Here is a 16,328-nt window from a genome sequence, read left to right on the forward strand (position 1 = left end):
AGTGTTGTAAATACAATTTAACCACTGATTTCTAGTCGTGTCCATTTTTGGAAGGCCAAACAAAGTAGTTTCACTTTCACAACGAAACACACGGCGGGCTAGAGTGAGCGGAGGTGGGCGGGCTTGAGAACGGCGTGGCCGGCAGATTCGACGAAGGAGCGTCCGGCAGGCTTGCGGGCACCACATGTGACGACCCTGGGCTGGACTCCGCTTCGTCCACGGTGAAAGCTGATCCGGCAATCCACAGCACGAAGTTGATGTATTTCCTCAGCGACCAGCACGGATCAGCTCCAGGCATGACGAAGCGGATATCGTCCTCTTTTGGAAGGCCAAACAAAGTAGTTTCACTTTCACAACGAAACACACAGTGCCTTCACGACATGGCGGCAGCGGCAACAACAATACTACAGTGAGAATAAAAGTTACGCCTTCTTTCTTTGCGTGAACATTTGGGCGGCGTTATGCAAATCTTCCCACATCGTGACATAGACATGTGGGGGCGTGTTAGAACGAGCTGTTTTAGGTAGGCGTGGTTGACTCTTAACTTTTATAAAGAATATCTCTTTGGATTTGAGACTTTAGTCTTTGCAACTTTACAGATCTTCTTTATGCACCAAGAGCTTGGAACACTCCAAAGAGAAAGGAAAAATTGAAATCGCATCATATGACCCCTTTAAAACCTGACATATCAAGAAATAGACAGATTTTTTTCTCCCGAATTGAGCAGTTTTTAGATGAAATCTAAAACAAAAAAAGTTTGCTTTGCTTGTTTTTTGTTTAATGCATTAGGCTTTTATGGCTCTTATAGTATTATATAGAGAGAATATTAATTAAAAGCACCTTCATTTTAATCATACGCCCAAACTAAGCAAAATGTGCTATTTGGTGCAGATGCCAATATTTATATGGCCAAAAAGTAAGATGATATTCTGATATTCTGATATATTGTAATGTAAATCAATGACATAATCTTTAACAGTATAGCAGATTACTAACAAACAATACAAATAAATATCAGTTGTCACTCTATATCGCCCAACAATAGTTGAGATAATAGTAATAGTAAGATAATATAAATGCACAGTTTTATGATCAAAGCTCTGTAGTTTCTGAACATATGTATAATGCAATACAATGATGATTGAGAGATGAACAAATAAACAATTTACTTGAATAATCAAGTAAAGCTAAGTTGCTTCAGTCCAGCAAGTGTTCATCTTGAAATATTACTAACAATATAAAAGTTATTCTTACATCTACTTTATAAAACTCAGTAAAGATTTCAACGTGGACGTTTTTACATTTATATTCAAGGCCTTTTACTTGCTACAATAGTATAAACTATCAATCAGATGACAGAAGGCATGTAGAAGATTTTGTACAGAATATTTTTCAGCAATGTTTTGATCATGCTGATGATTATTGGAATTTGAAAATATGAAACGCTAGGGTTAAGGGTCTAAAACTGAGCTGTGTTTGGTCACAGAATTCTAAATTACATATTGCTTTTCATTCTTCCTTTTCTAAGACCATTCTCCATGTTGTTACACTAATAGGAGCCACAAACAAAGCAGAGAGCAATACTACGCAGCAATTATGAGCTAATTTTGCACACCAGTGTTTGAACATTCTCAAAGGAACAAGAAAATGGTAATTCTCGAGCCTTCATCAGCTACAACAAACAACCTTGTGTGCATTATAGGCCATCTGAAGCAAACTGCCTCAAATGATCCTCACTTAAAATTATTACTTTCTAAGGCTTTTCCCACTATGATAAATGCTGGATTTATGTTCTTTTGAAACTCTGTTGAGGTTGTGTTGAGTCAGGTTTCATGCTTTTTATTCTGAAAGGGGGTTAGCACTGCTTTTAACCTGGGTTTATGAAGCCCTGCTTCACTAAAAATACTCATGCTCTTTGTACAGTCACAGAAACTAAAATAAGATGCACATCTAAGCAAAACCGTTGAATCGATTTCACTGACATTTGTAGAGATGGACAAGCTGCAGTTATATATTCAGAGCATTTCCATAGCTTACATAAACATGAAAAGACAAATAAGTCAACATTAAATTAAAAATTCCCCCTTTTTACCTCTTGCTATTTAATTAAGTTCTTGTTTTTAATAAAGACTTTCTGTCTTCTGAAGTCATATAAAAAGCATTATGCATTGAAAAGAAATTAAAGATGAAAATATGGCAATTGGTGCATCACTTGTCATGCTAAACAAAGACAAAGTCATGCAGGTTAGGAACAACACGCGAGTGAGGAAATTAGTGTTGTATGTGCTTTAGTGAAGAGTGAGTCTGTTTATGCATGCTTTGCACATGTCGGTATTTAATTGTGACAGTTTTGATCTCTGCCTGTGTTTTTGTGTTTTGCATGGTCGTTCAAGAAAAAACAGAGATTCCCTCTGCTGAACACAGAGCTGTTTTATCTCCTGAGCGCTGTCCCCCTTCTGCATTCTGCAAATACCCTCGCAAAAGTAAGAAAATGCCCTAATGTAGGCCATAGTGTCTTCTGGAAACCTTCTCTTAAGCGAGTCATGTCTGAACAGGGGCAGAGTCCGCTGACTGACTTCAGCTCTGCTGTTCTAGTTCTGAGTTCTCATATTCACTGTCATACATTTACTGACCTGAGGAACCAACTTAAACCAAGTAAATTTTCTTGCATGCTAGAAATTCAGACACCATTTACTTTCTAAGCTTCATGCTACAGAGAGAAGTTAAAAATACCATTTGAAAACAAGAAAACCTGTTTCTGTTCTGTAATCTGCTTGGATTTGGAAGTTCATATATCTGGTCAAGGTTTCACATTTTCACAAGCACACACATGCATGCTTAAAGTCAACATGAACTTGTATTTACAACCCGTTTGCTTCCATAATATAGGGCATTCAACAAAACAAAAAACAAATGTAGAACGAGACTTGATTTTATGCATTAGGAATCAATCGGATTGTGAAATGGCAATACATACCAGAATGGAGTCATGCAGATGGAGGGAAGGGGATGAAAAATAAGAGGGCTTGGTGACATCAGCTGAAAAGGAAAGTTGTTTCAAAGGCAGAGTAAGTTAACAAAGTTACTGCATTTTTAAACCTTTTTAGTTTGTATTAATGTGCACCAACTAATCGCTTACAATAAGACAAGAATTGTGCAATAAGAAAATAAAAGAAAGTGCATTTTGATTTCAAGTTGACTTTTACACAAGCATGAATCTTTCCTGGATCAATGCCCTTTGTTGCTTGTGTTACAAAATTATTAACCAATCATAGCCCTCTGATTGTACGGGTAGTGTAGGGTTTGGAATATGATTGTTTGAAAAGAATATCGTTCAATGAATGTTGATTCAGGATTATGTTTAAAAAAAAGTGCTACAGCAAACAAAACAAACCGGGTGCTTTAGCCTGGATGAATTGCTCCATCAAGACATTTAATGGCATGAAAATAATTCCAATCAAACTACTATGCAGTGACTTCTGGGATGTCAGTAGCTTCTGCAGTAGCCTGCAATCCAACTTAGCAACTACAGTAACAAATGTCAATGCTTTGAAATAAAATGCATTTTAGATCATATTTGAAGAAGAATGTCATTTCTCTTCAGTTAGCTCTGGAAACAAAAAACAGCCGATGAAAGAGTTGTAATATGAAAAAAAAAAAATCTACAAAAACAAAAAAAAACACCCTATGCATATTATTTTTGCACATACAGTGTGAAAACAAATAGCTTATGAAACAGCAGCTTATATAAGAAACAAATAAAGAACAAAGATGTGCCAAAAAGAACATAGAGCCACTATCTGAGATCGGAGTGCATGGTTGGTCCATCATTAGTATGCCACAGACATTAATTTTTAAAAGATTTAAACTTGCTTTTTATCTTGGAAATTGAATTTTTTGCTGTAGATGAATGAAATTGGTGGCGCTTTCCTTTCAGAAGCTATCCCCATCAGCGAGTAACCCTACCTCATTACAGACACGTGATATCAAAAATTCTTAATCATCAAGCTTTTATGATGATCATAATGCCATCATATCATAATGACGTTCATTTCTTATTCATGAAATAAAAATACATTTTTAGTTGTATTTAAGCAGTGTCTGACAGGGCACAGCAGAGCTGAATATTTTTATAGTTCATGGGCCGTGAACAGCTGATGGTTAATAATGAGGCTAAGGATTTTGTTTTGATTAATTTTGCAATAATGAGACAGATTCACACATGTATACTAAACATATCACCAGTTATGCTCTTAAAATTATGTTGTAGATGATGAAAGCCTTGGCACACACAGAAGTGTATTTTTATGGCTTGTTTGGTTTAGTTAATTCAAATTAATTAATGCAACACAATTCTTCGTGCAATAAATTTAAATTTGTAAAATGCTAATTTACTTGATCCATTTGTGTTAGGACTACATTGATATGTTTTTTTGTAAACTTACGTTCAGAAATTCATACTAAAAAACTTGTAGCTATATGCATACAGTGATCCACGTAGTTTATCAATAGCCAATGTCTGGTAAGAACGTGTAATAGTATTATGTAGCAATATAATGTAGCATCAGACAGCAAAATTAATAGTGTTTGCCATGTTCTATTTTGGACCCTAGTGAAAAATAAACATGCTAAAATGTACTTGAAATCTGAAAAGTCTCTTAGCGTGAAGACACGCTGTGAGGCCTTTCTTATGTAAACAATCATATCCCTCAGTGATGAACTTGATGAGTGGACAGATGGGAGGGCGGTTTAAAAAGCATCACAGCTATCACTGCTGGAACATGTTAATGACAATCAACATAGGATTATAGGCAAAAGCAGAGGGTTGGAACAATTTCCTGCTGTTTATGTCTCACTCATTTCCTCTATACCAACCACAAAAAAGAAGAGAATCACCGCTGTTACCCATTTGAGTTTACCAACAAAATATGCTTTGAAATTCACAGTTTCTCTTCTTACCACGTTATTCCTTGACTCACTCGCTTACTCACCCGTCTCGCTCTGCCTCCTTCTTCTCCAGATCCTGAATGACGTCCAGTAAAACCTTGATGGTGTTCTGGCTGGTCTCCAACACCCCTTCCAGGCTGTGCAGCTGAGACTGCAGAGCCCCAATGTCGTAAAGAGGGCCGTTTGGGCCAAACAGTTTCTCTTTCGCCTTTGCCAGGTCCAGCTTACACTTAGCCCCAGACATAAGCCCCCCCAGTAGCTCCTGCACCTGCCGCAGAGTGTCCGCTTGGCCCTCCACCTGGGGGTTTGTCCCCCCAGCAGGAGGCAAGTGGTTTGCACTGGCCTGGGATTCTGGGCCGAGGATCGCCCTTCGGCTGCTTAAACAGGTGGGCCTCACCGTAGCTCTTGCCTTAGTTTTGGGAGGGATAGGAGGTGGGGTTTCACCCACCTGATGGTGAGTTCCTGCTTCAGCATTTGGCTTCACTATCCCAGTTTTCACTTTGTCCTTTTCAGCATTGTTGCTCTCAGCTTTGGGGACAGGAGGCTTACGGGGCTGTCCAGGAGTAGAGGAGCCCTCTTTCCGGGGGGTGTACGGAGGAGGAGGAGGTGGTGGAGGAGGAAGCATGAACTCTCTCCTGTCTAGTCTGTCCTGAGTGCAGCAGAAGGCCTGAGGAGGGGAGGGGCTCGCCCCAGCGTTAGAGTACAGCAGAGTAGTCAGTGGAGGGCAAGCGTAAGGAGGTAAAGAATGCCTGAAATTAGCAGAGGGAAGCACAATTTCCTGGGGTTTACTAGCGTACATCATTGCCTCGCGTGGACAGAGAACAGGTGACATGTTTTGTGGAAATGATTTGGAGTGTGATACTTTTTGAGTAGGAGTCTTAAAGTGTGTCACAATTTGAGAGGGATTACTGCAAGACACTGCATTTTGCATACTAGCGTTGCAGTGTGGCAATGCTTGGACAGAAAGTTTACCTGGCGCAGGTTGTGTGGAAGGGCTACAAATCAGAACTGGCATGGAAGGAGTCACATGGGTTGCCACATTCTGTTGATCCAAAATGCAGTGTACCACAGTTTGTGCAGCAGGAATGGCGTGTGCCGCAACTGCAACGGGGCCCTTAAAGTGTGAAGCAGGGTGTGGAGTAGTGGCACAGGACGGCTCGGGAGAAAATGACATCAAATTGTGAGGGAGGGTTTGTGTAGGAATCTTATGAGATGCCATCGGTTGAGTGGGAGAGCCAAAGGTTGCTGGTTTGTCTTTGACACAGTATGGTATAGACTGCACTGGAATTTTACAAGATGATGAAGGCTGAACAGGTGCTGGCATGTGTGTGGTTGATATAGGAGTCTGTACAGAAAGTGTAGGGGTCCTACCCAATGGTTCATTCTGTTTAGGACTCATACATCTTGGCACAGACTGAATTGGAGTTACAGGTTGTGTTGGAGATATCACAGAGTACACAGGTTGATTTGAGGTGTTACCACATGCCATGGGTTGTGTTGGAGTCTTCTGGCATGGCTGTGTGGAACTGAACATAGAAGCAATTGCAGGTGCTCCTTGAGAACAGGACGCTGCCTTGGAGCCAGCTGTGTTGGAGCATGGAATGGTTTCCTCCAACATCTGGAAACAAGGCATGGATTGAGCAGGAATTGTGGGATCTGTATGTGAATCTGGAATGCATTGCGACTCGGGCACTGGGGGGGTCTTACAATTTGCCATATTCTGAATACCAGGTGTGCAACAACGCCCTGTAGACTCAATAGGAGACATGCATGATTGCCCATGTGTTGAGGGTGTGGTGACAGTGGATATGACTTGTGCTGTGGTAGTGCACAAAGGCTCTGGTACAGTGGGGGTCAAATTGATGTTCTCCACAGCAGCCTGTGGTGGGCAACATTGTGATGTTTCTTTGGGACATGTGGTTGATGGAGGTGGTGCAGTGTGAGATAGACAAGATGCAGGTTCTACCTCAGAGGTTGTGTTATCTGGGACAGTTTGGATTTTTGAATCACTGTTTGATTCAGTCTGTGTGGAAGAGACACTACATGGCGTATTATGAACTGTGTTGGGTGTGGGGGAACGCTGCGGAGGCACGATATCTGAAGTTCTGTGTGCCACAACTTTGGATGGAAGCTTCTTGAGTTGGTTAGACTGTTGGTGGCTTCTGTGCACAGTTTTAGTTGGAGAAGTAGAAGGAGGCTCAGGTTTCCCAGGATCACTTGCTGCTCTGTTTAAATATTTCCTCCTACCTCTCCTTCTAGACTGTTTTTGTGGCGCAGCAGAACATGGCTGGAGTTGTGTTGATGTACCCACAGAGGCAGTTTGATTGTCCTCAGTTTTCTGGCACCTTGATTGCTCAGCAGGGGCACAATGTTGGACAGAGCTCTTCTGTGATCTACGAGGTGGAACATAGACCTGTGCAGTCAGCTCATCGGAGGAGTCTCCGTCATCCCCGGCTCCCCCCAGGCTGTGACTGCGAGTCTGCATGGCAGAGAGCGAGGGAGGCTTCTGCAAACTGGGTGAGGTTTGGATGGCTGTACTCCTGCATGGCTGAGTTGGCAGCGGCAGTGTGAGCGAACATGGATGCGTTGGGACCCAGCAGCGTCTGGTAGGCCCAGGGGTAAGTGGGTGCGGTGGCGCTCTCTTCAAAAATGCTGTCACTGCTCCAATTGTCTTTTCCATGTCCCCACGGACTGCTCCCACCAGCGAGGGCCCGTTTGTCAACTCTTTCTGCCAGTTTGGAACCTCTGTTGGGCTCTTACTCCTCGCCTTCTCATTTTTATCCTTGAACTCATCATCATCTTCCAAATCTTTAAAGCGTACCTGCTGTGTGCGATTTCGTCTCCGTTTAAGTCTGCTTTCAATATCTGGAGAGTTCCGGTTGAGGAGCACTGAGCGCACAGTCACGGTGGTGGGTGTTTTGTCTGGGTTGCCATTGCTGTGGCTGTGAACAGTTGGCAAATGGTTGGGCTCTTTGCTCACCATGTTATCCAAGAGTAGTTTATGGACCATAGATGTTAATAAAAATTTGACTGTGTTGGTTTTTTGTCTGCTTTCACATGTCAAATGTGAATGAACAATTAATTAGATAAAAAATTCAGTCATAGCACACAGTATATTTGACATTTGGCAAACTCTGAACATGATAAATGCTGCGGTAATAAAAAAATAAAATAAAACAGACCAGCCGACGGCAGCAGAGCATGTGACTGGTCCTTTCCTCAGGTCACATGACTGAGGGTTTCTGTTTAAGTCTTTGTGGTAATGCTGTCAGAGTAGGTTCTGGTTTTGGCACGAAGAGTCTTTATAAGCAAGTGTCTTCATATGCAAAAGAGGGACTGGGTGTATCCTGAGCTTCAGCCCCATTAGTCCACAGGGGCACTTAAACGCTCAATGAGCAACCTTGGTGATACTCTCTTTCCGTAAGTCCTGAAGAACATGAAACTTTGGCAGGGTAGGCTTGCGAGTATGTCCCAGAAGTCTGCATCATGGTTTCATAGCCAAGAGTGAAATCTCACGTCACATAACTCTTACCGTGTATGTCTGCAGCAGTTGTAACCATGCGTGTCCTAAAAATATCAAGGCAAATAAAATGTTAATGGGATACAGTTTTCAGGTTAACCAGTGAGAGGATGTCCCGACACCTTTAATGCCCTACTTTCCAACTCAAAGCTTGTGTGCACAGTCCTCTCTGGTGTAGCATATCTTGACAGTCCAGGACTAGGCAATGCATCTCTTCAAGCTGACTTTTATCTCTCACATTTGTCCTTGAGTTTCTTTGCTTGTGTCGTTCACCTCATCCTTTTCTTGAGACAGGAACAGAACTGGAACATCTGAGCAAAGTGGAAACAGAAAAAAAAAGACAGAAAGGTTTTTTATTTCTGAATCATGTTTTACTTTGACAAACACATACACAAAAGTTGGTTTTAACATACAACCATACCTGGGAACATACATAAGTACCTAAATAGGATTCCTCAAATATAAAACTGCCTCAAGCTAAGATTTTATGAGTTCTCTCCAATAATCAAGGCTTTGATCTCCTTCCATTTCCTGGTGAGGCAGTCTATGAAATAAGAATAGTTTAGGGTCAAATGTATGACAGAGACAGACACTGAGAGTACTTTTAGCTTGTCTCTAGCTTTGGGGCTGGTGTTTAACTCAGCAGTGTCTCAGAAGGGGCAGGCTAAGAGATATTCAGGGGTAGAGACTGACAACACTAATTAACTTGGATTGTCTTTAAGCAACCCCCCTGGCACATGGAGGCACAAACATGACGGCTGATCGCCACAGGGAATTCTGAACACACTCTACCACACTGTCACTCTTACCAGGCACTGCATTCTGTCTGTGATCAGACAAACACAGTCATGTCATGAGAGGATGAGAGGATTCATGAGAGGATGTTAAATGTCTGTGTATGTGTCTTGTAGTACAAGCCTTTGCTCAGTGTAACTTTCTTATCAGATGGGGAAGCGGTCAGACTGAATCATAGTACAGAGTATCTAACGCAACAAAACTATATGTCACAGCTCTCCACTATGATATCTTGTATGTAGCAAAAGAGTATTAGTTTCACATGCTAATTAGCCTATGGCCATGTTTGGAAAGTTCATCTGCCTGTCACCGTATGTATTTGTATACCTCTGCACACCATGTTCACGCAGACAATATGTCATCAGCGCGTTGCATTACGCTATTGCAGACTGAGTGAGAATGGAAGGGGTTATTATTGTAACATTCTGAGCTATGTATTGTTATATTTTCTCACTGGTCAATGAGACATGAGGTAATCTGACAGCGTTGCATTCAACCCTCTCATCATGTTGCTGGTTAGCCTCTGGTCTGCCAGTGCGCGTTCATGTGTTTTGGAGGAGGCGGGGCTTTGGAGAGTGATCTGCAGGGAGGGTGGGATCTTATGCTTTCAAAGCTAGCTTGAAATCACCTTTAAGTCACTATAATAAACAGTAGGCTATGTCTTAATCTACTGCATAAATATTAAACAGATTTAAACAATTAAATATGGATATCATTTCATATTAGTTTAGTTTTCTTTACTTACATCTTGTTCATTTTCTTGGCATTGTGTAAATATTAAAGATAAATAATTTTTAAAATGTTTACATACCTGAACTTGAGTAAAGCATAGATCTAAAAGGCTACGAAATGTATCGCAGAACATGAATGACTCATATTGCAATTTTTTTAAACTACTGTTGTCACATGACCTCATAAACATCGCGTGTGAGTTGCATTAGTTAGCATCTTGCATTTTTAATATTTACTTAGCAGTTCAAATCAAATAATGTGTCAAGAAAGAGATGTTAAAAATTATGACTGATATTACTTTGGGTTCATTCTTCACACTGAAATGAAGGTCAAATTGAGCACAATGCATTTTGGGATAAAGTGCTCTGCTGAATACTAGATATTTTGGCAAAAGCAGCTGGTCATTCAAGCACGTATGCATATAGAACGTCTATATACTGTGCATGCATACTACTTACTACAGAGATAGTACATGTACTATGCCATTCTGAACATAATACAGAAACGCAGAACCTCAAGAAGCCTATTTGCATGCCAAAACACACATTCAATGTTCATGCCGATCTTACAAGTCCCTCATATTTACTAGATACCGCCAACAGGCCCTTGAGCACAGAGGTTCACAGGAAAAGGCACATGCTGCCACCTCACACCTCTAGTTTTATGTAGGTAATCAAGCCCTCGTTGATTGCCTCTCACTCAGCTAAACTACGAGTTCCTCTTGAAATCTCTCACTGCAGCTCTTCACGTTCAACCACTGCTGGAGCCCCAGACAAAAGGCCAGACGTGCTCCATTATTAACCTGTTATCTCCATGTAGCCCAAAGATCAATCTAGGTTGGTACAGCTTAGCAATTGTAAAGTAATGCAGCTCGATAATTGGGGGCTTGTACAGAACAGACAGAAAAGAATAAAAGAACAGTAGTTGCATTGTCAAATTAGGTGAATGCATTAAGTTTGTTAAATTGAATGCTTTTAAATGTGTAATTAATCTTAAAACTAATGTCTGCAACCCTTATTAAAAAAGTTTAACAGTCTAAAAGAGAAGAAATAAATCTGTAAATAAATCATGCAGTACTAAACTTCAAAACTCAAGTGGGCGATTGCACGTCCACAAATATGACTCTAAACCAGATCTAACTTGCTTAGCATGATTCTCCTCAAACTGGTGCTCCACCATGATAGTAGTTCCTCTGAAAGAGAAATGTGATGTTAAAATAAGACTTTTTAATGCGAATACGCATATGCATATATTTTATGCTACACTCTAGCACCCCTTGCAGAGAATGCAACACATTTTGAAATGCAATGATGCATGAAATCGCACTTGCGTAGCTAGAAGCATCTGCATTCACATACTTTCTTAGAGTATGGTTTGGGCTTTAGGCTTGTTACTTATTAAAGCAATAAACCAATACAGACTGTGCATTCTTATGTTTTTTATGCACAGTGGCTCCTTATATTATTTTTTCTTTTCTAAAACAACAGCACTGACAACACAAAAAAAGACCATAATGTGCAATAAATAGTTGCTTTTATTGATATGAACAACTGGACTAAAAAAATTATCCCTCAAAGTAATATAGTCCATAACTTTCAGTTGTTTTTGGTTGTAAAAAAAAAAAAAAAGCGTAGTGCAAAATCTTAACATAGAAAAGTGTAGGTGTTAATTCAGTATCATTAATGTGCTATTTACTTTTTTTCATATTTTGAAATTAGTTTTTATTACATTTTCTCTTTTCACAATTTTGTTCTGTTTTTCTCCTTTTTTATTAGTTTTTGTTTCAAATAAATGTCTATATAGTTCTTGCATTTTTATTGCAGTATTGATACATTTTTGTATTATTTATTTATATTTTGAATTAGTTTTTAATATTATATTTTCCACTTTAATTTTAATTAAGACATTTTTTTAATTTTGTTGCATTTTTGTCATTTTTATTAGTTTTTTAAAGTGTCTATATAGTTTTTATGAATTTTTACTTTAGTATCTTTGATATACTATTTTAGTTATTATTCATACTTTGATCTGACATTTTATTCGTTTTTTATGTCTATGTAGTCCATATTAATTTTTATTTCAGTTTTAGTTTGTTATTTTTGAATACAGCTCATAGAAAAACAATATGTCAAAAGCAAAACAAGTCTTCTGTCTCGACTGAACTCTGTAAAAGAGGTGTTACCATCTTTAGCCGCTGCCTTCTGTTGTGTGTAGTTCTGTTTTGCTTCTGCAAATGATGAAATGTTACGTTCAGTTCAATGCCAGTGGCGGATTCGTGGCCCCTGTAGAAGTTCAAATGCTCCCATGTGTGATTCATCCTGGCGCAGATGCCGGATTCAGAAATGTTCTTTTGCAGGCCGAGTAAATAATACTTGCTGTTATGCATTTCGTTTAGTCGCATTACAATACACAGTAAGCTTTACATTTCCATCAAAACCATTTAGTAGTTGTTCACTGCAACTGCAAAAAAATAAGGCAGTGTTTCATGTGGGTGTATTAGCATTTATAATGTGCTCACTCTGTGTAAATAAGTTATGAATACATTTGAATATGTATTCGCAGCCATTACTCACATGCTTTGTGACAGCTTTGCTGAGCCACACACCTGGAGACATTAATCGCTGCCAACGTTTTGGCCACACGCAAGGTCAATTAAGGACGAAATTACAACCAAGCTCAGGCACTTGATAATATTAATTGTTTTTCATTTCGAATTCCCAATTTAGGCCAGCAGAATTCCTTCAGAGATGAGAAATGAGAAAGACTGTGGGAGATTACAGGAATGCTGAAACTCTGGCCATAATAAAGTGGCTGAAACGAAGAGCAGAATGGATTACTTTCTGACGCTCTCCTGGAACTGCCCTCAATTATCCTGCATGTCTGGAAGTTGTTCCCCTGAAGAGAAGTCGATTATTTAATGAAGCCCTAAATTGAATGAATCATTTGCATAACCAGAACATTTAATTAGGAAACACTTGGTTGTTTTAGCCTGTTTTGAAAGGAAGTGTGGGATTCGGAATTAAAATTCAGAGGGCAGGTGTGATCACGGGACGGCAGTCAATTGGGAACGTAAAGTTTGCAGTAGATCACGTTTCATTCGTAAAGCACAAAAAGAGGGAAAATTAGAACGAGGCCACTTTTGAGATTTTAATAAAGACACTTTGTACTAACGAGTCGATCTACAAGCGTCTGTCTAAAAGCTCTACTCAACTAGTTTTCCCTGAGGATGCCACGTAAACTCATGTTTCACAGACGTACAGTACTTTGTAATGTAAGTTTTTCTCATACAACAACTAAAACCTCTCACAAATTACCTTCTGTGTTGGGATCCTCCGAAAAAAACAATCCTGTCTGGATAGAAATGATGTTGGTATAATATTTAGTTCTTTTCACAATGCCTCTCCTCATTTATTTTGACCTTCATCGAATACTTGGAGCTAAATTTATTGTTGCACTGCCTAATGCATTTTTATTATGGATTTAGACCTTTTTGTCTTTTTTTTTAGCAGAATAATAGGTTGAGGTCAGTCAGTTATTATATATTTTTTTTTTAATGCAACTCATACTTTTATTTAGCAAGGACGCATTCAATTCATCAAAAGTGACTGTGAAGACATTTACAATGATTTTTATTTCAAATAATTGCTGATGAATGAAATTTCTGTTCATCAAATCCTGCTAAAGCATCATGGTTTCCACAAAAACTATAAGGCAGCACTACTGCTTTCAACATTGAGAATAACACAGAAATGTTTCTTAAAGGGATAGTTCACCCAAAAATGAAAATGTGATGTTTATCTGCTTACCCCCAGGGCATCCAAGATGTAGGTGACTTCGTTTCTTCAGTAGAACACAAACGAAGATGTTTAACTCGAACCGCTGCAGTCTGTCAGTCATATAATGGAAGTGAATGGGAATCACGGCTTTGAGAGTCAAAAAACAAAAGCAAATTAAACCCTGCGGCTTGTGACGATACACTGATGTGTAAAGACACGAAACGATCGATCTGTGAAAGAAACTGAACAGTATTTATATAGTTTTTTACCTCTGATTCACCGCAATGTCCGAACTGTCCTGATCGCGTCCTCGACAGCCGGCGCGTGACGCTTCTTCTTCTTCTTGCTTTACGGCAGATAGCAGACTTATAAGTGCATTACCGCCACCTATCTCTCAAATGGACCATTGACACTCTATCTACAATCTCAATTAGGAGTGTCAATGGTCCATTTGAGCGATAGGTGGCAGTAATGCACTTATAAGTCTGCTATCTGCTATTAATTTGGTTTTGTATGTGTATGTTTTTTTGACTCTCAAAGCCGTGATTCCCATTCACTTCCATTATATGACTGACAGACTGCAACAGTTTGAGTTCAAAATCTTCGTTTGTGTTCTACTGAAGAAACAAAGTCATCTACATCTTGGATGCCCTGGGGGGAATCAGATAAACATCAAATTTAAATTTTTGGGTGAACTATCCCTTTAAGCAGCAAATCAGCATTAAGAATGATTTCTGAAGGATCATGTGACACTGAAGACTGGAGTAATGATGCTGAAAATTCAGCTTTGCATCACAGGAATAAATGACATTTTACAATATATTACAATAGAAAACTGTTATTTGAAATTGCAATAATACTGTTTTTAGCACATTTTTCAACAAATAAATGCATTCTTGGATAAGAAAAATTCTTACAGACCCCAAACTTTTGAATGGCAGTGTAATGACTCATGACTTCATATTTCTATATGACATCCCATAACATCTAAATCCTGGCAATATATGCTCTCATCTTAATTCTAACTACAAAGATCCCAATTCCCACCCAATCAGTACATGAAGTGACATCCTGTGTTAATAACTGTAATCCAAACCTCATTTAGAAAACCAATCCCGTCCGAATTGCTGTTCTGTCACAAACCGTCAGATCTACATGGCTACATTTCGAGTGAAATTTCCAATGCGATGTCAGCCCTCAGTAAGTGAGAGTTGAGACAGCATATGTTGCTGTCTCTCTACGTAAAGCCAAACGCTCTCGGACAGCTTTATTAAGAAAGAAGCGAGACAGTGGAGTGATTTTGACACGGCTGTCTCAGAGTAGGTCGCCGAATCTAGCCATGTCTCGGGAAATAGTAAGCTACACTGCACATTTATTTCGGGAAAGGATGCCTGGGGGTTCTGTCTTCTTAATTTAGGTACTTCTTTCTTAATTTATATATTTATTTACCTGCTTTTTTCCGCAGGAAACATATTTTTCATGGCAACACCCCCGTTGGTCATGGCGAAGGCTTGATTATTAGGATTACTGATGATTACTGTGATGCTCGACAGGGGTTTGGGAGGAGGAGAGCTGCAGCCTTCGGGCGCTTGTGTTCCTCTACCACAACCTCCTCCTCATCCTCATCTTCATCCCGTGGCGCATCACTGCATTGATGTGATTGGCCGTGGCACACCGAGGCCTCTGGATGTGATGTGAATCAACAGAGCACCCGCGACGGAGCAGGAAACGCTGCCGTTCAGAACGGCCTCCGCTACCGAATGTCTCGGCATACGGCATCAACAAAGCAAGGCTGTTTTCTCTGAGGAGGGCATCCACAAATAAAACAATCAGTATGAAAATGAAACAAATATATCACAATAATAGATTAAATAATGTCTAAATCACTCATTTTTCTAAACTAACGCTGTCCAGCAGCAACACCAGTGGAGCTTTCCTTCAGCTTTTTCAAAGAGCTCTTAAAGAGTGTGAATGTAGAGCAGTAATAGCGAAATATAGGCAACTGTATTAGTATGACTGTCAATGGGACAAAACCCAGCTATAAAGTTTGCAACTACTCAGCAAACTGGTGCAAATGAATGGACTAATTATAAAGTAAACAACTCACCCCCTTAAAAAATGCAATTTACCTAAAAATTGTTGGTTTTTAGCGGCCTCTCCACTAGGGTTGCAAAGGGGTGGAAATTTTCCGGTAAGTTTCCGGAAACTTTCCAAAAATCCCTGGAATATTCCAAAAAATCCTGGAAAGTTTCCAACATTTCTGGAATGTTTCCGAAATTTACTGGAAATGTTCCACCTTTTTGCAACCCTACATCTCCACGCGAATAAATGTAAAGTGTTTTCAGAAGGTTTGATTCCTTATGGTTAAAAAAAAAAAAAAACTTTTCTGAGTGTCACGATGCACACACACGAGGAATGAGGAGACGCTGGAGAATACTTTAACAAGACTTTAATTTCAAGAACCAAGGGAGACGAACTCAGGAAGATGTTTACTGGAAGACGTACAACAGCGGACAGAGAACTTGGGACTGGGAACACATTTTATACACACACACACA

General features: G+C 39.7%; 1 protein-coding gene across 4 annotated transcripts in view; it reads right to left on the reverse strand.

The window, feature by feature from the left end:
* The window catches only part of LOC107704013 (proteoglycan 4-like), an 81,780-nt gene extending 73,007 nt beyond the window's left edge, over positions 1-8,773 (reverse strand). For 2 of the 4 annotated variants that reach the window (XR_001635900.1, XR_001635901.1), the window contains exons 1-2: positions 4,992-8,773; positions 2,978-3,039 (exon numbers count right to left, since the gene is read on the reverse strand). Coding sequence is in view for 2 of the 4 variants with exons in the window: in XM_016506849.1 (XP_016362335.1) it covers positions 4,992-7,957 (2,966 nt within the window). In the remaining 2 variants the exon portion in view is untranslated. The remainder of the gene's footprint in view (positions 1-2,977; positions 3,040-4,991) is intronic. The other 2 variants (XM_016506849.1, XM_016506841.1) reach the window with 1 other exon arrangement.
* Between the last annotated feature and the right edge of the window lie 7,555 nt (positions 8,774-16,328).

This window comes from Sinocyclocheilus anshuiensis, unplaced genomic scaffold, assembly GCF_001515605.1.
Source record: "Sinocyclocheilus anshuiensis isolate Anshui unplaced genomic scaffold, SAMN03320099.WGS_v1.1 scaffold117, whole genome shotgun sequence".
In the NCBI taxonomy this organism is placed as follows: domain Eukaryota; kingdom Metazoa; phylum Chordata; class Actinopteri; order Cypriniformes; family Cyprinidae; genus Sinocyclocheilus; species Sinocyclocheilus anshuiensis.